This window comes from Trichomycterus rosablanca, chromosome 5, assembly GCF_030014385.1.
Source record: "Trichomycterus rosablanca isolate fTriRos1 chromosome 5, fTriRos1.hap1, whole genome shotgun sequence".
NCBI classification, from domain to species: Eukaryota; Metazoa; Chordata; class Actinopteri; order Siluriformes; family Trichomycteridae; genus Trichomycterus; species Trichomycterus rosablanca.
In genome coordinates this window covers 22072007-22087394 of record NC_085992.1, presented here as the reverse complement: position 1 = coordinate 22087394, position 15388 = coordinate 22072007, and the positions used below count along the sequence as shown (strand labels likewise).

At 39.6% G+C, this 15388-nt stretch overlaps 1 protein-coding gene across 3 annotated transcripts in view; it reads right to left on the bottom strand.

Moving 5' to 3' along the window:
* slc29a1a (solute carrier family 29 member 1a) overlaps positions 1-15388 on the bottom strand; it is a 119160-nt gene that overhangs the window by 5711 nt on the left and 98061 nt on the right. For all 3 annotated transcript variants that reach the window (XM_062995858.1, XM_062995859.1, XM_062995860.1), the window contains 3 exons: positions 12112-12220; positions 11373-11458; positions 3351-3550 (listed from right to left, as the gene is read on the bottom strand). In XM_062995858.1, coding sequence (XP_062851928.1) covers positions 3351-3550; positions 11373-11458; positions 12112-12220 — 395 coding nt within the window. The remainder of the gene's footprint in view (positions 1-3350; positions 3551-11372; positions 11459-12111; positions 12221-15388) is intronic.

Below are 15388 nucleotides of genomic sequence, written 5' to 3'. Positions count from 1 at the left end.
GAGTGTCTGGTGGGGTGATTGGATAATTTGATTTGCTTATTTAATTAGACCTTAAATTGGTTTATAACAATTCGACTTGTTTTAATGGAATTTTAAAATTATCCATTTGCATAATTTTACCATGTTATGTGCTTATGTTGTCGAAATATAAACAAAAGGATGTATAACAAGAAAGTAGGAAAGTGATTTTTAAAAATGAAAAATAAAAATAACAGAGAAGGTCTGAATTTCCAACTTTTTAGATCTACATATAGGTTGTAACTTTTCTTTCTGGTACATTTTTGTGCATCAGAGCTCGGTTTTGTATATTAAGCTGTAAAGAGAGAGATGCTCTTCAATGCTTCGCAACTATATTACCAAAAAACGGGGTTTAGGCGCACAGTAAAACCTTTAGCGCAGATAGCGTGACCGCGGTCGGACTTTAAAACTAAGAGAACGATTTACAAATCTGTGGGTACAGTTTTGCTAATCCGTGGGTACAGTTTTGCTAATCCGTGGGTACGGATTACTAAACCGAGGGTACGGATTACTAAACCGAGGGTACGGATTACTAAACCGAGGGTACGGATTACTAAACCGAGGGTACAGTTTACTAAACCGAGGGAACAGTTTACTAAACCGTATGTACGGATTACTAAACCATATGTACGGATTACTGAACCGAGGGTACGGATTACTAAACCGAGGGTACAGTTTACTAAACCATATGTACGGATCACTAAACCGAGGGTACGGATTACTAAACCGAGGGTACGGTTTACTAAACCGTATGTACGGATTACTAAACCGAGGGTACGGATTACTAAACCGAGGGTACGGATTACTAAACCTGTACCCTGTACAGTTTACTAAACCGAGGGTACGGATTACTAAACCGAGGGTACGGATTACTAAACCGAGGGTACTGTTTACTAAACCATATGTACGGATTACTAAACCGAGGGTACGGATTACTAAACCGAGGGTACAGTTTACTAAACCATATGTACGGATTACTAAACCGCGGGTACGGATTACTAAACCGTACGTGCGAATTACTAAACCGAGGGTACGGATTACTAAACCGAGGGTACGGATTACTAAACCGAGGGTACAGTTTACTAAACCGTATGTACGGATTACTAAACCGAGGGTACGGATTACTAAACCGAGGGTACGGATTACTAAACCGAGGGTACGGATTACTAAACCGAGGGTACGGATTACTAAACCGAGGGTACGGATTACTAAACCGAGGGTACAGTTTACTAAACCGTATGTACGGATTACTAAACCGAGGGTACGGATTACTAAACCGAGGGTACGGATTACTAAACCGAGGGTACAGTTTACTAAACCATATGTACGGATTACTAAACCGAGGGTACGGATTACTAAACCGAGGGTACGGATTACTAAACCGAGGGTACGGATTACTAAACCGAGGGTACGGATTACTAAACCGAGGGTACAGTTTACTAAACCGAGGGAACAGTTTACTAAACCGTATGTACGGATTACTAAACCATATGTACGGATTACTGAACCGAGGGTACGGATTACTAAACCGAGGGTACAGTTTACTAAACCATATGTACGGATCACTAAACCGAGGGTACGGATTACTAAACCGAGGGTACGGTTTACTAAACCGTATGTACGGATTACTAAACCGAGGGTACGGATTACTAAACCGAGGGTACGGATTACTAAACCGAGGGTACGGATTACTAAACCTGTACCCTGTACAGTTTACTAAACCGAGGGTACGGATTACTAAACCGAGGGTACGGATTACTAAACCGAGGGTACTGTTTACTAAACCATATGTACGGATTACTAAACCGAGGGTACGGATTACTAAACCGAGGGTACAGTTTACTAAACCATATGTACGGATTACTAAACCGCGGGTACGGATTACTAAACCGTACGTGCGAATTACTAAACCGAGGGTACGGATTACTAAACCGAGGGTACGGATTACTAAACCGAGGGTACAGTTTACTAAACCGTATGTACGGATTACTAAACCGAGGGTACGGATTACTAAACCGAGGGTACGGATTACTAAACCGAGGGTACGGATTACTAAACCGAGGGTACGGATTACTAAACCGAGGGTACGGATTACTAAACCATATGTACGGATTACTAAACCGAGGGTACGGATTACTAAACCGAGGGTACGGATTACTAAACCGAGGGTACGGATTACTAAACCGTATGTACGGATTACTAAACCGAGGGTACGGATTACTAAACCGAGGGTACGGATTACTAAACCGAGGGTACGGATTACTAAACCGAGGGTACGGATTACTAAACCGAGGGTACGGATTACTAAACCGAGGGTACAGTTTACTAAACCGTATGTACGGATTACTAAACCGAGGGTACGGATTACTAAACCGAGGGTACGGATTACTAAACCGAGGGTACAGTTTACTAAACCGTATGTACGGATTACTAAACCGAGGGTACGGATTACTAAACCGAGGGTACGGATTACTAAACCGAGGGTACGGATTACTAAACCGAGGGTACCGTTTACTAAACCGAGGGTACGGATTACTAAACCGAGGGTACGGATTACTAAACCGAGGGTACGGTTTACTAAACCGAGGGTAGTTTACTAAACCGAGGGAACAGTTTACTAAACCGTATGTACGGATTACTAAACCATATGTACGGATTACTGAACCGAGGGTACGGATTACTAAACCGAGGGTACAGTTTACTAAACCATATGTACGGATTACTAAACCGAGGGTACGGATTACTAAACCGAGGGTACGGTTTACTAAACCGAGGGTACGGATTACTAAACCGAGGGTACGGATTACTAAACCGAGGATACGGATTACTAAACCGAGGGTACCGTTTACTAAACCGAAGGAACAGTTTACTAAACCGTATGTACGGATTACTAAACCATATGTACGGATTACTAAACCGAGGGTACGGATTACTAAACCGAGGGTACGGCTTACTAAACCGTATGTACGGATTACTAAACCGAGGGTACGGATTACTAAACCGAGGGTACAGTTTACTAAACCATATGTACGGATTACTAAACCGAGGGTACGGATTACTAAACCGAGGGTACGGATTACTAAACCGTAGATAGTGAATTCATAAAATATCAATAATAATATCAATAAGGGACCCTCTAAAAAGTCCACAGGTTTAGGAAGTAGACACCAGCAAAGCACTGCATGAATCCTTAGTTCTGAGACTTTATATCCAGTATATCCAAGTTTTTCTGCTCATATATTTTTTTTTATGCATTATAAGATCTGTCAACAATGAAGTTATAGCTGCCTTCAGATTCAGTATACTAGAGGTTTTGTATTTTGAATACTCACTTGGGTCCGAAACACATGCACAAGCTGGCCAGGTAGCCATTGCTGAAGGAAAAGAAGATCATGAAGATGATGTACCAGGCGTCATGTTCAAACATAACAGGCAAGTAATTCCTGGGCTGCACATTACACAGCACAAACAGAGGGACAAACACCACACGTGCCACCACCAGCATAGGCAGCAGGTTGCTGTCTTTACCAGGCTGAGGAAAGAGCATACAACCAAGAGTTAGACTATGCACACATATAAAGTCAACTGCATTATAAACAAAAGACCTGTGACAGCTCTGTAGGAGCTACATTTAGATTAAACCTTTTCTGGACGCATGAGGTCACTGCTAAAAATCCCTGTGTGTACAGCAACCAATCAGAACAGAACTTTAATTACTTTTCTCCACAGACATTAAACTAGATCTTAAACACTCGATTGCATCTATTGTATTTTATACCAAAAGCATCATTTGTTTATATAATGTAGTTCACTAAATCGATTTTCCTTAACACTTAGTTTATTCCTAAAAACACCGTTTAGTAAACACAAGCTTTCTTCAGTATTTCAAATGTTGTAATTACAGTACGTTCAGTTTTTTTATTTAATGTCATATTTTTTTCTTGAATGGGAAATAATGTATATACCAGGTGTAACAATTAGGATTATGTGTCAAGTCAAGTCAACTTTATTTATATAGCGCTTTTTACAATAGACATTGTCTCAAAGCAACTTTACAAAATCCAGGACCAACAGATATAAAAACCCCTGTTCAGCAAGCCGAGGGCGACTATGGCAAGGAAAAACTCCCTGAAAATTACAGGAAGAAACCTTGAGAGGAACCGGACTCTGTGGCCCATCCTTCTTGGATACTTTAAATAAGTAGGATTTACACAAATCATACAAACACAGAATTAAATGAACTAAAAGTTATAACTGGCAATAAATAAATAAATAAATAATAATAAAAGTTATTATTCAGTCTAGTCTTCAATAAAGTCAGTAGTGAGTTCTTGTCATTCTTGGTGCAATTACACCAGACCCGTCACATCCGGCAGGAGCAGCAGCATTGTCACGGCAGTCTTATCTAAAGTGTTTAGCAGAAAAGATGTTTAATGTTGTTTATTTGCACTCTTTCTTTATTTTTACTATAGTATTAACTGCTTTGGCAATAATGTACTGATATGAGGCCTATTAGACGATCAAAATAAAGAAACTGGCACCTGCATTTGTCTTTACAGTCTTATACACAATTATTGGCACTCCTGATAAAGATGAGTAGAAAGGGTTCTAAAAAATTCACGTTTTGGTGAATAAGCTTAATCTCATTCAGAAAAACACACATTGAATGCAACCTTTCATTAAAGTAAATGTATTCGGAGCAGTAATTGTTAATGTATTAAACACTTTTTAAATAAAGACGCATGTGCCACAATAATTAACCCATTTTTCATTTCTTGGCAGAGAGAGAGATTTTGATTTAAAACAGCCTCACATCACCACAGACCCTCCACAACACAACAGTGAATGTCAGGTTCTTTTAAGTGTAGTATTTGTTGCCAAGCTGCATTTCATTTCATCTGACCATAAAAAAGTGTTAGCAAACTCCATGTGCTTATGTTTGTAGTTAGATGACAGAAAATAATATTTTATGGCAAGTCCACAGTCCAAGTTCCAAATAATCTGTTGACGTCTGATGGTAGCTTGGGAGACCTGGTGATCCCAAGATGCTAATTCTTTCTGTAACTCTTCAAGGGTGATCCGTGGGTAGTAGTGGCCTTTTTTTTTTTTTTTTTTTAATGTAATTTGTAATGTAATTCAAATAAAGATTTTTCTTATTATTCAATGTAAGATTGAGCTAATTCATGAAAAGCTGAATGTATTACTCTTTTTCTTCACCTTTAACAGGATGCCAATAATAGTGGAGTTTTATTTGATGCTAGAAAAAGTGAAACATTAATTTTATTTCTTTTGACCTACGTTATTGCATGTGTACTAATGAGAGTTAAATAACTGCTAAATAAATGACCAATAAAATAACTGCTCTCAATCAGCCGCTCTGGCTCTCTGCATTAGCCCTTGCAAAATCAGAGCAAGTTTTAGCCACAAATATTAAACTTTATATGCTTAAGTTTGTGTAAGGTTAACACTATTATCTAATCCTGTGGGTGCTTTGGCAGCAAAGCAGTAAATTATGCTAGCCCACTACCACTAACATCCAGGATTCAAATCCCCAGTGGTGCCATCAGGTGTCTACAAACAGTTTGTTTATTAGAATTTTTAACGTCATGTTTTACACTTTGGTTACATTCATGACAGAAATGGTAGCCACTCACCACACAAGGCTCATCAGTTCACAAGTTTATATCAAACAGTCTCTAATTCACCTTACTTGCATATCTTTGGACTGTGGGAGGAAACCGGAGCACCCGGAGGAAACCCACATAGACATGGGAAGAACATGCAAACCACACACATAAAAGACCCGGCGCGCTCCCCCTGGGGATCGAACCCAGGACCTTCTTGCTGTGGTCTACAAACAGACATGATGGGCTGTGTCTAAGGGGAGGGATGTCTCAGGCCCTGCAATGGATTGGCATTCTGTCCAGGTGTGTTACTGCAGTAATTCCAGGAAAAAATTTAAATCTCTTTGTATAAATCTTTTCAATATATTTTTTTAACTAATTATATTTTATTTTTAATATAATATTGCTGAAGCAACAAATCTACCAAAGACAACAACTACTAGGTGCATAGATTTGTTTCTATGGCACAAATTAAACACAACTGAATTCTACACATCCCTGTGTACAGAACACTCTTTTTGGCACCATACATATAACATCTGTGAGGCACACCCTATTAAATACAGCTCTACATTTGCTGTATTGCTAGCTACTTTACTCATTTTTCAGTTGTATGCTGTTGTATTAAAAGTTTATCTAATAATAGAACATTGAGCACCTACATGGCAGCAGCAGCAATAGGGCTTTATTTTAATTAAGAAAGCCTTGCAAGTCAGCTGAGAATTGTAATCTGATGAAGTCAGACACTAGTACAGCAACAGTAGTCTGTCCATTTCAGCAAGATAATCACGAGGTCAGCATGTGACACGAATGGTCACATGGCATTTGAGATGTAATTGCTAATGTCGGGTAATGTTTTTTTTTTAGACAATACATAAGAATTTTACTATATAAACTGATACCTATTGGGTTGTTCACCCATTGTTCTGGGGTTCATTTTATACAAACAAAAAAGGAGCATGAAACCTTGAAATCATGTATAACAACAAGGCTCTAAACTGCTACACTAAGCACACTTCCATTCATTCTTACTCAAATATCATTCTAAATCACAGTTTTGCAAATCTCTGAACACAAATTGCAACATGTGGTCACCTAGAAACACTGGCCTTCAAAATGCAACACTAAATTGTTCTCCTAATGTTTGAACCAGTGCAACATGAGTAAGAGTAACTGCTAACCATTCATTTGTCAGAATATAAAGAGTATTGGTTTCGGTGCTCCAGACTTGCACACAAATGAAACACGATATACAGTCAAACCGGAAAGTCTGCACACCCATTTCATCTTCTCCACGTTTTATTACATTACAGACTCATTATACACTGCCTGGTCAAAAAAAGTCACACACTCTAATATTTCATTGGACCGCCTTTAGCTTTGATTACGGCACGCATTCACTGTGGCATCGTTTCCACAAGCTTCTGCAATGTCACAACATTTATTTCTGTCCAGAGTTGCATAAATTTTTCCCCCAAGATCTTGTATTGATGATGGGATATTTGGACCACTGCGCAAAGTCTTCTCCAGCACATCCCAAAGATTCTCAATGGGGTTCAGGTCTGGACTCTGTGGTGGCCAATCCATGTGTGAAAATGATGTCTCATGCTCCCTGAACCACTCTTTCACAATTTGAGCCCGACAAATCCTGGCATTGTCATCTTGGAATATGCCCGTGCCCATCAGGGAAGAAAAAATCCATTGATTGAATAACCTGGTGGTTTAGTATATTCAGGTAGTCAGCTGACCTCATTCTTTGGGCACATAACGTTGCTGAACCTAGACCTGACCAACTGCAGCAACCCCAGATCATAGCACTGCCCCCACAGGCTTATGCATTATGGGTGCATCACTTCAGCCGCCTCTTTTCTTACCCTGATGCGCCCATCACTCTGGAACAGGGTAAATCTGGACTCATCAGACCACATGACCTTCTTCCATTGCTCCAGAGTCCAATCTTTATGCTCCCTAGCAAATTGAAGCCGTTTTTGCCGGTTAGCCTCACTGACAAGTGGTTTTCTTAAGGCTACACAGCTGTTTAGTCCCAATCCCTTGAGTTCCCTTCGCATTGTGTGTGTGGAAATGCTCTTACTTTCACTATTAAACATATCCCTGAGTTCTACTGTTGTTTTTGTACCATTTGATTTCACCAAATGTTTAAGTGATCGCTGATCACGATCATTCAAGATTTTTTTCCGACCACATTCCTTCCTCGAAGATGATGTTTCCCCACTGTCTTTCCACTGTCTTTCCACTTTTTAATAATGCGTTGGACAGTTCTAAACCCGAATTTAGTAGTTTCAGCAATCTCCTTAGATGTTTTCTCTGCTTGATGCATGCCAATAATTTGACCCTTCTGAAACAGATTAACATATTTTCCACAACCATAGGATGTGTCTTTCGACATGGCTGTTTAACAAATGAGAAGCTACTCACTGCATCAGTTAGGGTTAAATAACTTGTTGCCAAAGTTATTCGGACGTCTCTCTGTTAGTAATGGGTCGTTCGCGAGCGATCCGATTCTATTGAACGGCTCTTTCAAATGAACCGAGTCGCATCTCTGGGAACTGTTATATACATGTTTTATATGTTCTTTTCATTTTTGCGTCGTTCTTATTGGCTGTAATACACCCATTCTGCTTCACATCAGCACGGGGAATTCTAATTAAATATAATTAAAGCTGTTTATTTTCGGAATTCAAATCCGAAATCCGAGTATCGCGAAGAGTGAGCGCGACACACACACACACACACACACACACACACACACACACACAGAGAGAGATAATATTATATTGTATAAACTTGCACAAGTGTTTTTTTTGCAAGTTTGGGCTTGTCAGTGAATGTAACCGTATTCGGTACACGGAGATGTTTTAGTGACATGCCAGCACGTTGTGCCACCCCATCCCATGGTTTTGAATGGCAAGATACTAAATGTTAGCTTAGCAAGCAAAACCCGATGAAATCGCTGTCTAAGTAGCGCGTTCAAATAACCTGCATTATAATAAGTCATTGACTTATTACAATCCGCTTTACTGAGGCAGCTGCCTATGTAGGCAGTAAGACAGCAAGGCAGCTCACTAGGTGTTTGAGCACACCCTATGTAGAGAGCTCCCTAGCTTTTGTGTTAGCGCCTCAAAAAGTGAGCACCCCCACAACCAATCAGTGAGCTCCAAACAACTACAACTCCCGCCCCTCCCTTATTGTGGATGCGCGCAGGTCTTAAAGTCTCCGTTTTCAAGGTGGACCTTAAGCAGAAATTTGGCGCTTCACATTTTTAAAATACCGTCACCATTTTTAAATACCGTCAACATTTTTAAATACTGCGGTATACCGTAATACTGTCATACCGCCCAACCCTAGTGCACACCATTCGATATGACACCCAAAAGTGAGCTGAGGTGCATTTTGTTTTCACTAATGCTGCTTGAGATGTTTCTACAATTTAATTGGAGTCCACCTGTGGTAAATTCAATTGATTGGACATGATTGGGGATTGCCAACACCTGTCTATATACAGTTGACAGTGCAGAGCAAACTCCAAGTCATGGGGTCAAAGGAATTATCTGCAGACCTCAGAAACAGGATTGTGTCAAGGCATAGATCTAGAGAAGGGAACAGAAAAATTGCTGTAGCTTTACAGGTCCCAAAGAGCACAAAAATCCAAAAATCTTCCTAGACCTGGCTGCCCGGCCCATCTGATCAATCGGGGAAGACAGGCCAGGGGCGTGAGCAAGAACCCGAGGGTCACTTTGACAGAGCTCCAGCGTATCCTTGTGGAGATGGGAGAACCTATCAGAAGATCAACCATCCAGGCAGCACTCCACAAATCACGCCTTTATGGTACAGTGGCCAGACAGAAGCTCCTTAGTAAAAGGCACATGACAGCCCGCTTGATGACCATGAGAAACAAGATTCTCTGGTCTAATGAAACCAAAATGTAACTTTTGACCTGAATACCAAACGTCACGTCTGGAGGAAACCAGGCACCGTTCATCACTTGGCTAATGCCATCCTTACAGTGAAGCATGGTGGTGGCAGCATCATGATGTGGGGATGTTTTTCAGCAGCGGGAACGGGGCGATTAGTCCTGATGGAGGGAAAGATGAATGCAGCTAAGTACACTAAGATCCTTGAAGAAAACCTGCTCCAGAGCGCTCTGGACCTCAGACTGGGGCGAAGGTTTACCTTCCAACATGACAACGACTCGAAGCACACAGCCAAGAGAACAAAGGAGTGGCTTCGGAGAAAGTCTGTGAATGTCCTTGAGTGGCCCAGCCAGAACCCAGACCTGAATCCAATCGAACATCTGTGGAAGGAGTTGAAAATGGCTGCTCCCCATCCAACTTGATGGAGCTTGCAAGGATATGCCAAAAAGAATGGGCAAAAATCTCCAGAAACAAGAGTGCCAAGCTCGTAGCTTCTTGCCTTGCTTCTTGAAGCTGTAATTGCTGCCAAAGGTGCATCAACCAAGTATTAGGCTAAGGGTGTGTACAGATATGTAACTCCTAAATAAACCATTTTTGTCAGAAAAATAAAATTGCATATTTTCTAAACCCAGTTTCCACTTCGTAATTATTGGCGATTGTGTGTAGATGTTTGAGGCAAAAAAAGAACTAATTTATAGAATTTATCTATTATAGAATGAGCTGGGGTTGATTCAAAACATGATATAACCATTGTTCTGGTCCATGACTGGTTTGCCAACAACCCACATTTTGTAGTGCTCTGCCATATTTTCCATTTTAAAATCCAATAGAGGAATTCTCTTCAGCATGGCGGTGAAAAATGCATGAGTGCAGACGCCACTACTCACTACTCCAGGCACTAGAGGAGGCATTTGATGACATCACGCAGATAAATGCCAGGGAAGGATCCGCGATGCCAACCCCCTACACCGCTTGGCCAGCAAGAACATTGCAGCTGATGGATCAGAGGCAGGATGCTGAGTGCATTTTGCAATTGCTTACCTTTTTTTTTTTTTTACCTTGATGTATCTGTGTTACTACATAAAGTAGGTAACATCTGTGCTACATTTACATGTAGTTCTACAGTATAAATGGTATTTTGGGGAAAAAACCTACACTTTACAGTGAGAAACTTATTTCTACACACATATGTAACATGGAGTCAAAACATACATGAACACTTGAGATGGTAATGTTCTGAGTTCATCACATCTGTGTGTATTGTTTTGGTGGGATGATTCATTTAAGAGATTAAAAGTGATTCGTGGAAATTTGACTCTTTCAGTTTGTGTTTAGAGTTTTGTGAAATTGAGTCACTTTTTGGAAACGTGTATAAAAACCTCCTACAATTCTAACACTTGGAAAGTTTTAGTCTTCATATAATGATGCACAAAAAAAACAACATTGAAAATGAACTATACACAGATTTTTGATCGTGTTTGGTCAGACTGCATTGTACACATGACAAATATGAATCTGCTAAATTTAACATGGGTGTCACATGGGCAGCTCCAACTCTCATCCCCTTCTGACATCATTGTTTGGGTTTAAAAATATCTGAAGAATTTTATATCAAGGATATCATGTTGTGCTTTTTAAGGAAACCAAAAGTAAAACATTTGTTTATTCCACACATATCAATGCAGAACATACTTTCATGGAGAACGCTCAATTAAAAACAGATGTTTGATTCCACACTAAGCACAGAATCTGAGGCACCAGAGACAAATGTTTTTAAAACACACTTTGTTCCACTTACCCACATACACACTGCAGTTAAGCTTCGTCCAGCCCAGTCCATCAAGTTAAAAAGCAGGAAACAGGACACAGGGATGAAGTATTTTTCTAAGGATAACAGAATGCCAGAAGGTCAAGGAGACAAAACAGCAGAAAGCAATGTACACTTCTATACACAAGTTTTAACACCTCTCATCACATACCAGGTTTAGCTGATTTACATAAAAATAAAACCGCTCTTATTCTCCACACAAAATTCTAACTTTGTGTTTCTGCACATATTAACAATTTTCATTTATTGGCTATATTTAACAGGTGGCAGAGCAGAGCCTAAACACACTAGCCCACTACCTCTGAGATCCGGGGTTCGAATCTTAGTGGTAACGGCTGGTCAGGTGTCTACGCAGACATGATTGGCTATGTCTGTGGGCTAGGGTGATGGAACAGCCCAGCCACTGGGAGGTGCACTTGACAGTGTGCTCACAGTACAGGTCCCAAGCCCAGATAAAAATGTTGTGTCAGGAAGGGCATCCGTGATAAAAACTGTGCCAAATCAGGTGCGCAAAACGGAATTATGCACATTGGCAACCCCTAAAAAACCCTGAATCTTAAACACAAAACATGCAGCATGTAATGTTATGACACCTTCAATGTTGCTTTATAACCAATATGTTAAATTTAGGCAATAATTGGTGCATTTAAGAGTATGTTATGTTTATTTCTAAGAGCAATTGCTTTGAAACAGACATTTACACACTTACCCCATGCACCCTTGTCGGCCACAGAGGATTTAACATCCACAGTCACAGCAGGGAATGTACCAATAGTGATGGTGAAAACAAAGCAGACAGAGAGGGCCATCACCCAGATCTATACAGAGATGATGTAGAAATGAAAAAATAACAGAACTTTACTGTTGGGTTACTGTCATGTTCTTACAGATAAATACTCAACCCTAATTTTGATTCTTATAGGCTATTCAAGGCAGACTTGCTCGTGCTTCATGTAGTTGTCTTATTGGATACTCCATTTTTGCTTGAGCTTTCCATCTAAAAACTAACAAACTGCTAACCGTAAAATCCTAAAAAAAAAAGAATATCTGTTCAAGAGCTGAATTCCTAATTGTATTGTTGCATGATGTTCTTATTGTGAAATGTTGTGGTAACTTAACAGCAGATGTAACCAAACATCTGTCTTCCAAAAAGCTTCACTTTTTTCATTAGTACACAGAACATTTTTTTAAATGGCTTAGAATTATTACAGCAGATATGATGCAAGTATTTAGTATTTTTGTCTTGGTTAGCTGTGCTTTTTGCCTTGCAGTTGTCATATAAATGTCATTTGTGCTACTACTGTATTTAGACATTTATATAGTTAGCTAGCTGTAGTGAATACAATTAAAAAAAAAAAAACACAAAAGGAAAACAAGTACGTAAACATACTGTATGTGCAGTCAAATAATAAGTAGAATTATGCAGGGCAGAGCAGGTCAGGACACAGACAATAATGACGTACAGTTACCATAATAACATAGGAATTAAGTTTACCACAAAGAATGATTAGCTGAAAATCAGAAAAAAAATCCTTGTATTCATTTACTTAATCTGGTTTCCAAAACCTGTGAATATACCAGGTTTTCTTAATAAATAAAGGCTTTGTGTAACTCGCATATTTTGTTTTTACAGAAAAATCTCAAACAGAAATGAATATACTTTACTTTATTATCAAGGGTGTCCTCTTTTTAACATGCCACAAACAAAGCAATTAACTTCTCATTTGCTTATAAAGGATTCCTCACTGAGAGGAACGCTGTCATATATAAATCATTCAAGTGCACAAATATTTCTTCTGTTCGGGATTAGTTTTACATGATAATCTGGGTAATTAGATTTCCCTTTTGGGATTTTTAGCCCAAATTCATACAAATGGTTACACAATGAGTGCTCAATGTGCATAAGGATCTCCTAATAGCATCTTTTCATCTCTTTTAAACAAGCATTACAATGAAGTGCTTGCATGAACCGACAAGTTTTGTGGTTTTCTGTTGCATAACAATGTTCTGAACAAAGCTGTTTGTCTTTTGACTCAAGCTTTGAAAGATAAAAGATAATTTATAAATGATAAGAGATAAGTTTTAACAGATGAGTAGATACAGTGCTTTTACTTCGCGAAGTTCTAGTCTACGTGGTATATGTTGTATATGTATTATCCAGCTTAACACTTAATACAGAATTGATAATACACACCCGAAAAAGGAACCATCTAAACCAATGGCTTATATACTTTCTCCTTGTCTCTTTACTGAGCTGTATTTTATAAATTGCTAGTTGTATTTAATCAATTGTCAGTATTTCATTGGCAGGGAAAAAAGAAAAATAACTTACAATAATGTGGTTGCATAAATATTGTATTATTATTATTATAATAGTATCATTGTTATTATATTATTATTATTACGATTGTTACTAGTATTGATCGCTCTTTGGTGCTGTCCATTTGTTCTTGTGCCCTCAGTCACTCTCTAAATAGGATCCACCAATGGACCACTGTTTCACTCGGATGCTTGGCGGACTGCAGTGAATAAATTGCAGCACTTCAGCAGCAGCATCGGTTCAATCAGCCAATCCTCACAGTTGATTCAGAAGTGGAGGCGGGAGTTAAAACTCCAGAACCCAACCTGGGAAGCCCAGGTGGCGCAGCGGGATATTCCGCTAGATTCCCCAGCAGCAGAAGACAAATTGACTATACTAAACTGGGAGAAAAAACCTGTCATTCATTCGGGAGCTCACTGTCCTACCGGTTGCGTGCTCGCATGTGTTTAGAATACCTGTTGTTAGTGATTGTGCAGACTGGGTTAAGTGTTTAGTTGCTAGGTGATCTGTGTTTTTGTGTGTTTTGGTAGTTGCTTCTGTGTCTTGTTGGTATTTGTTGTAAATAGAGCAGCATTGTAAAAGGCCTATAAATAGTAAATTTTTGTTTTCCTCTCTCTTACCACATGTATATTGTTTTTAAACTTATAACCACATACACTTTTCAATTACATTTGTGATTCATTCTGTTTTATCTTTTTGTCCTGTTTGTTTTACCTTCTGACACATTCAGTAAGGCTAGTAACCAACAAAATTTGGTTCCCCTCACTTAATGCAAACATCTTCATCTGATAAGGAGAAAGCTACAGCTCACGTAAAATGACCCTAGCTCTCCAGTGTCTCCCCACATTTCTGAGGGTGCCAGGTACAAGTTGCGGATGGCACATTTTTATTTGGAGGCCAAAGAAAAAGAGAAAGCTCGACAGGCTGAAATGAATCTTCGACTTGCAATGCAAAACTGAAAAGAAGATCCGTTTCCGGGAGCTTGAACTCCATGTGGCGAAGACTACACCTGTTCTGCCGACCAAATGGTGACTGATTGAGACCAGATTCCAGCTGGAGCTGCTTCTTCTGAACTTTCTGTGAGGGCTCCTGAATCTACCTTGGTATTGTCAGGGAGCACTGATGTAAGTAAGCGCATTGGCCTGGTTCCTCCGTTTAAAGAGAACTAAGTGGACGCTCACTTCCCTGTCTTTAAAAGAATTGCGATCACTCTAAATTGGCCTCGCAGTTTGTGGGCTCTATTACTACAATGCAAACTAAGTAGTAAAGCCCACGTGGTTTGCTCGGCATTGTCAGTAAAGCAAAGCATGAGTTAAGAGGTGGTAAAAGTTGCTGTACTGACAGCCTATGAATTAATTCCTGAAGCGTATCGTCAGAGATCTAAGAATGCAATATAGAGCACCAAGCAAACATTCATAGAATTTGCATATAAAAAAATCTAGCTTATTTAATTAAGTGGTGCTCGGACAGTAATATACGTTAGAAGAATTGAGGGAATTGATATTAGGGGAAGAGTTTAAGAAGTGTCTACCTGACCAGCTCGTAACCTAAGTTTGCATTAACACACAAAGCGGTATTTGACCAGTGGCTAGAACTGATACAGAAGCCTCGGGTAAAGACGGACTCTACATCTGATAAAAGAGAGGACAGGCTATGTTTTTACTGC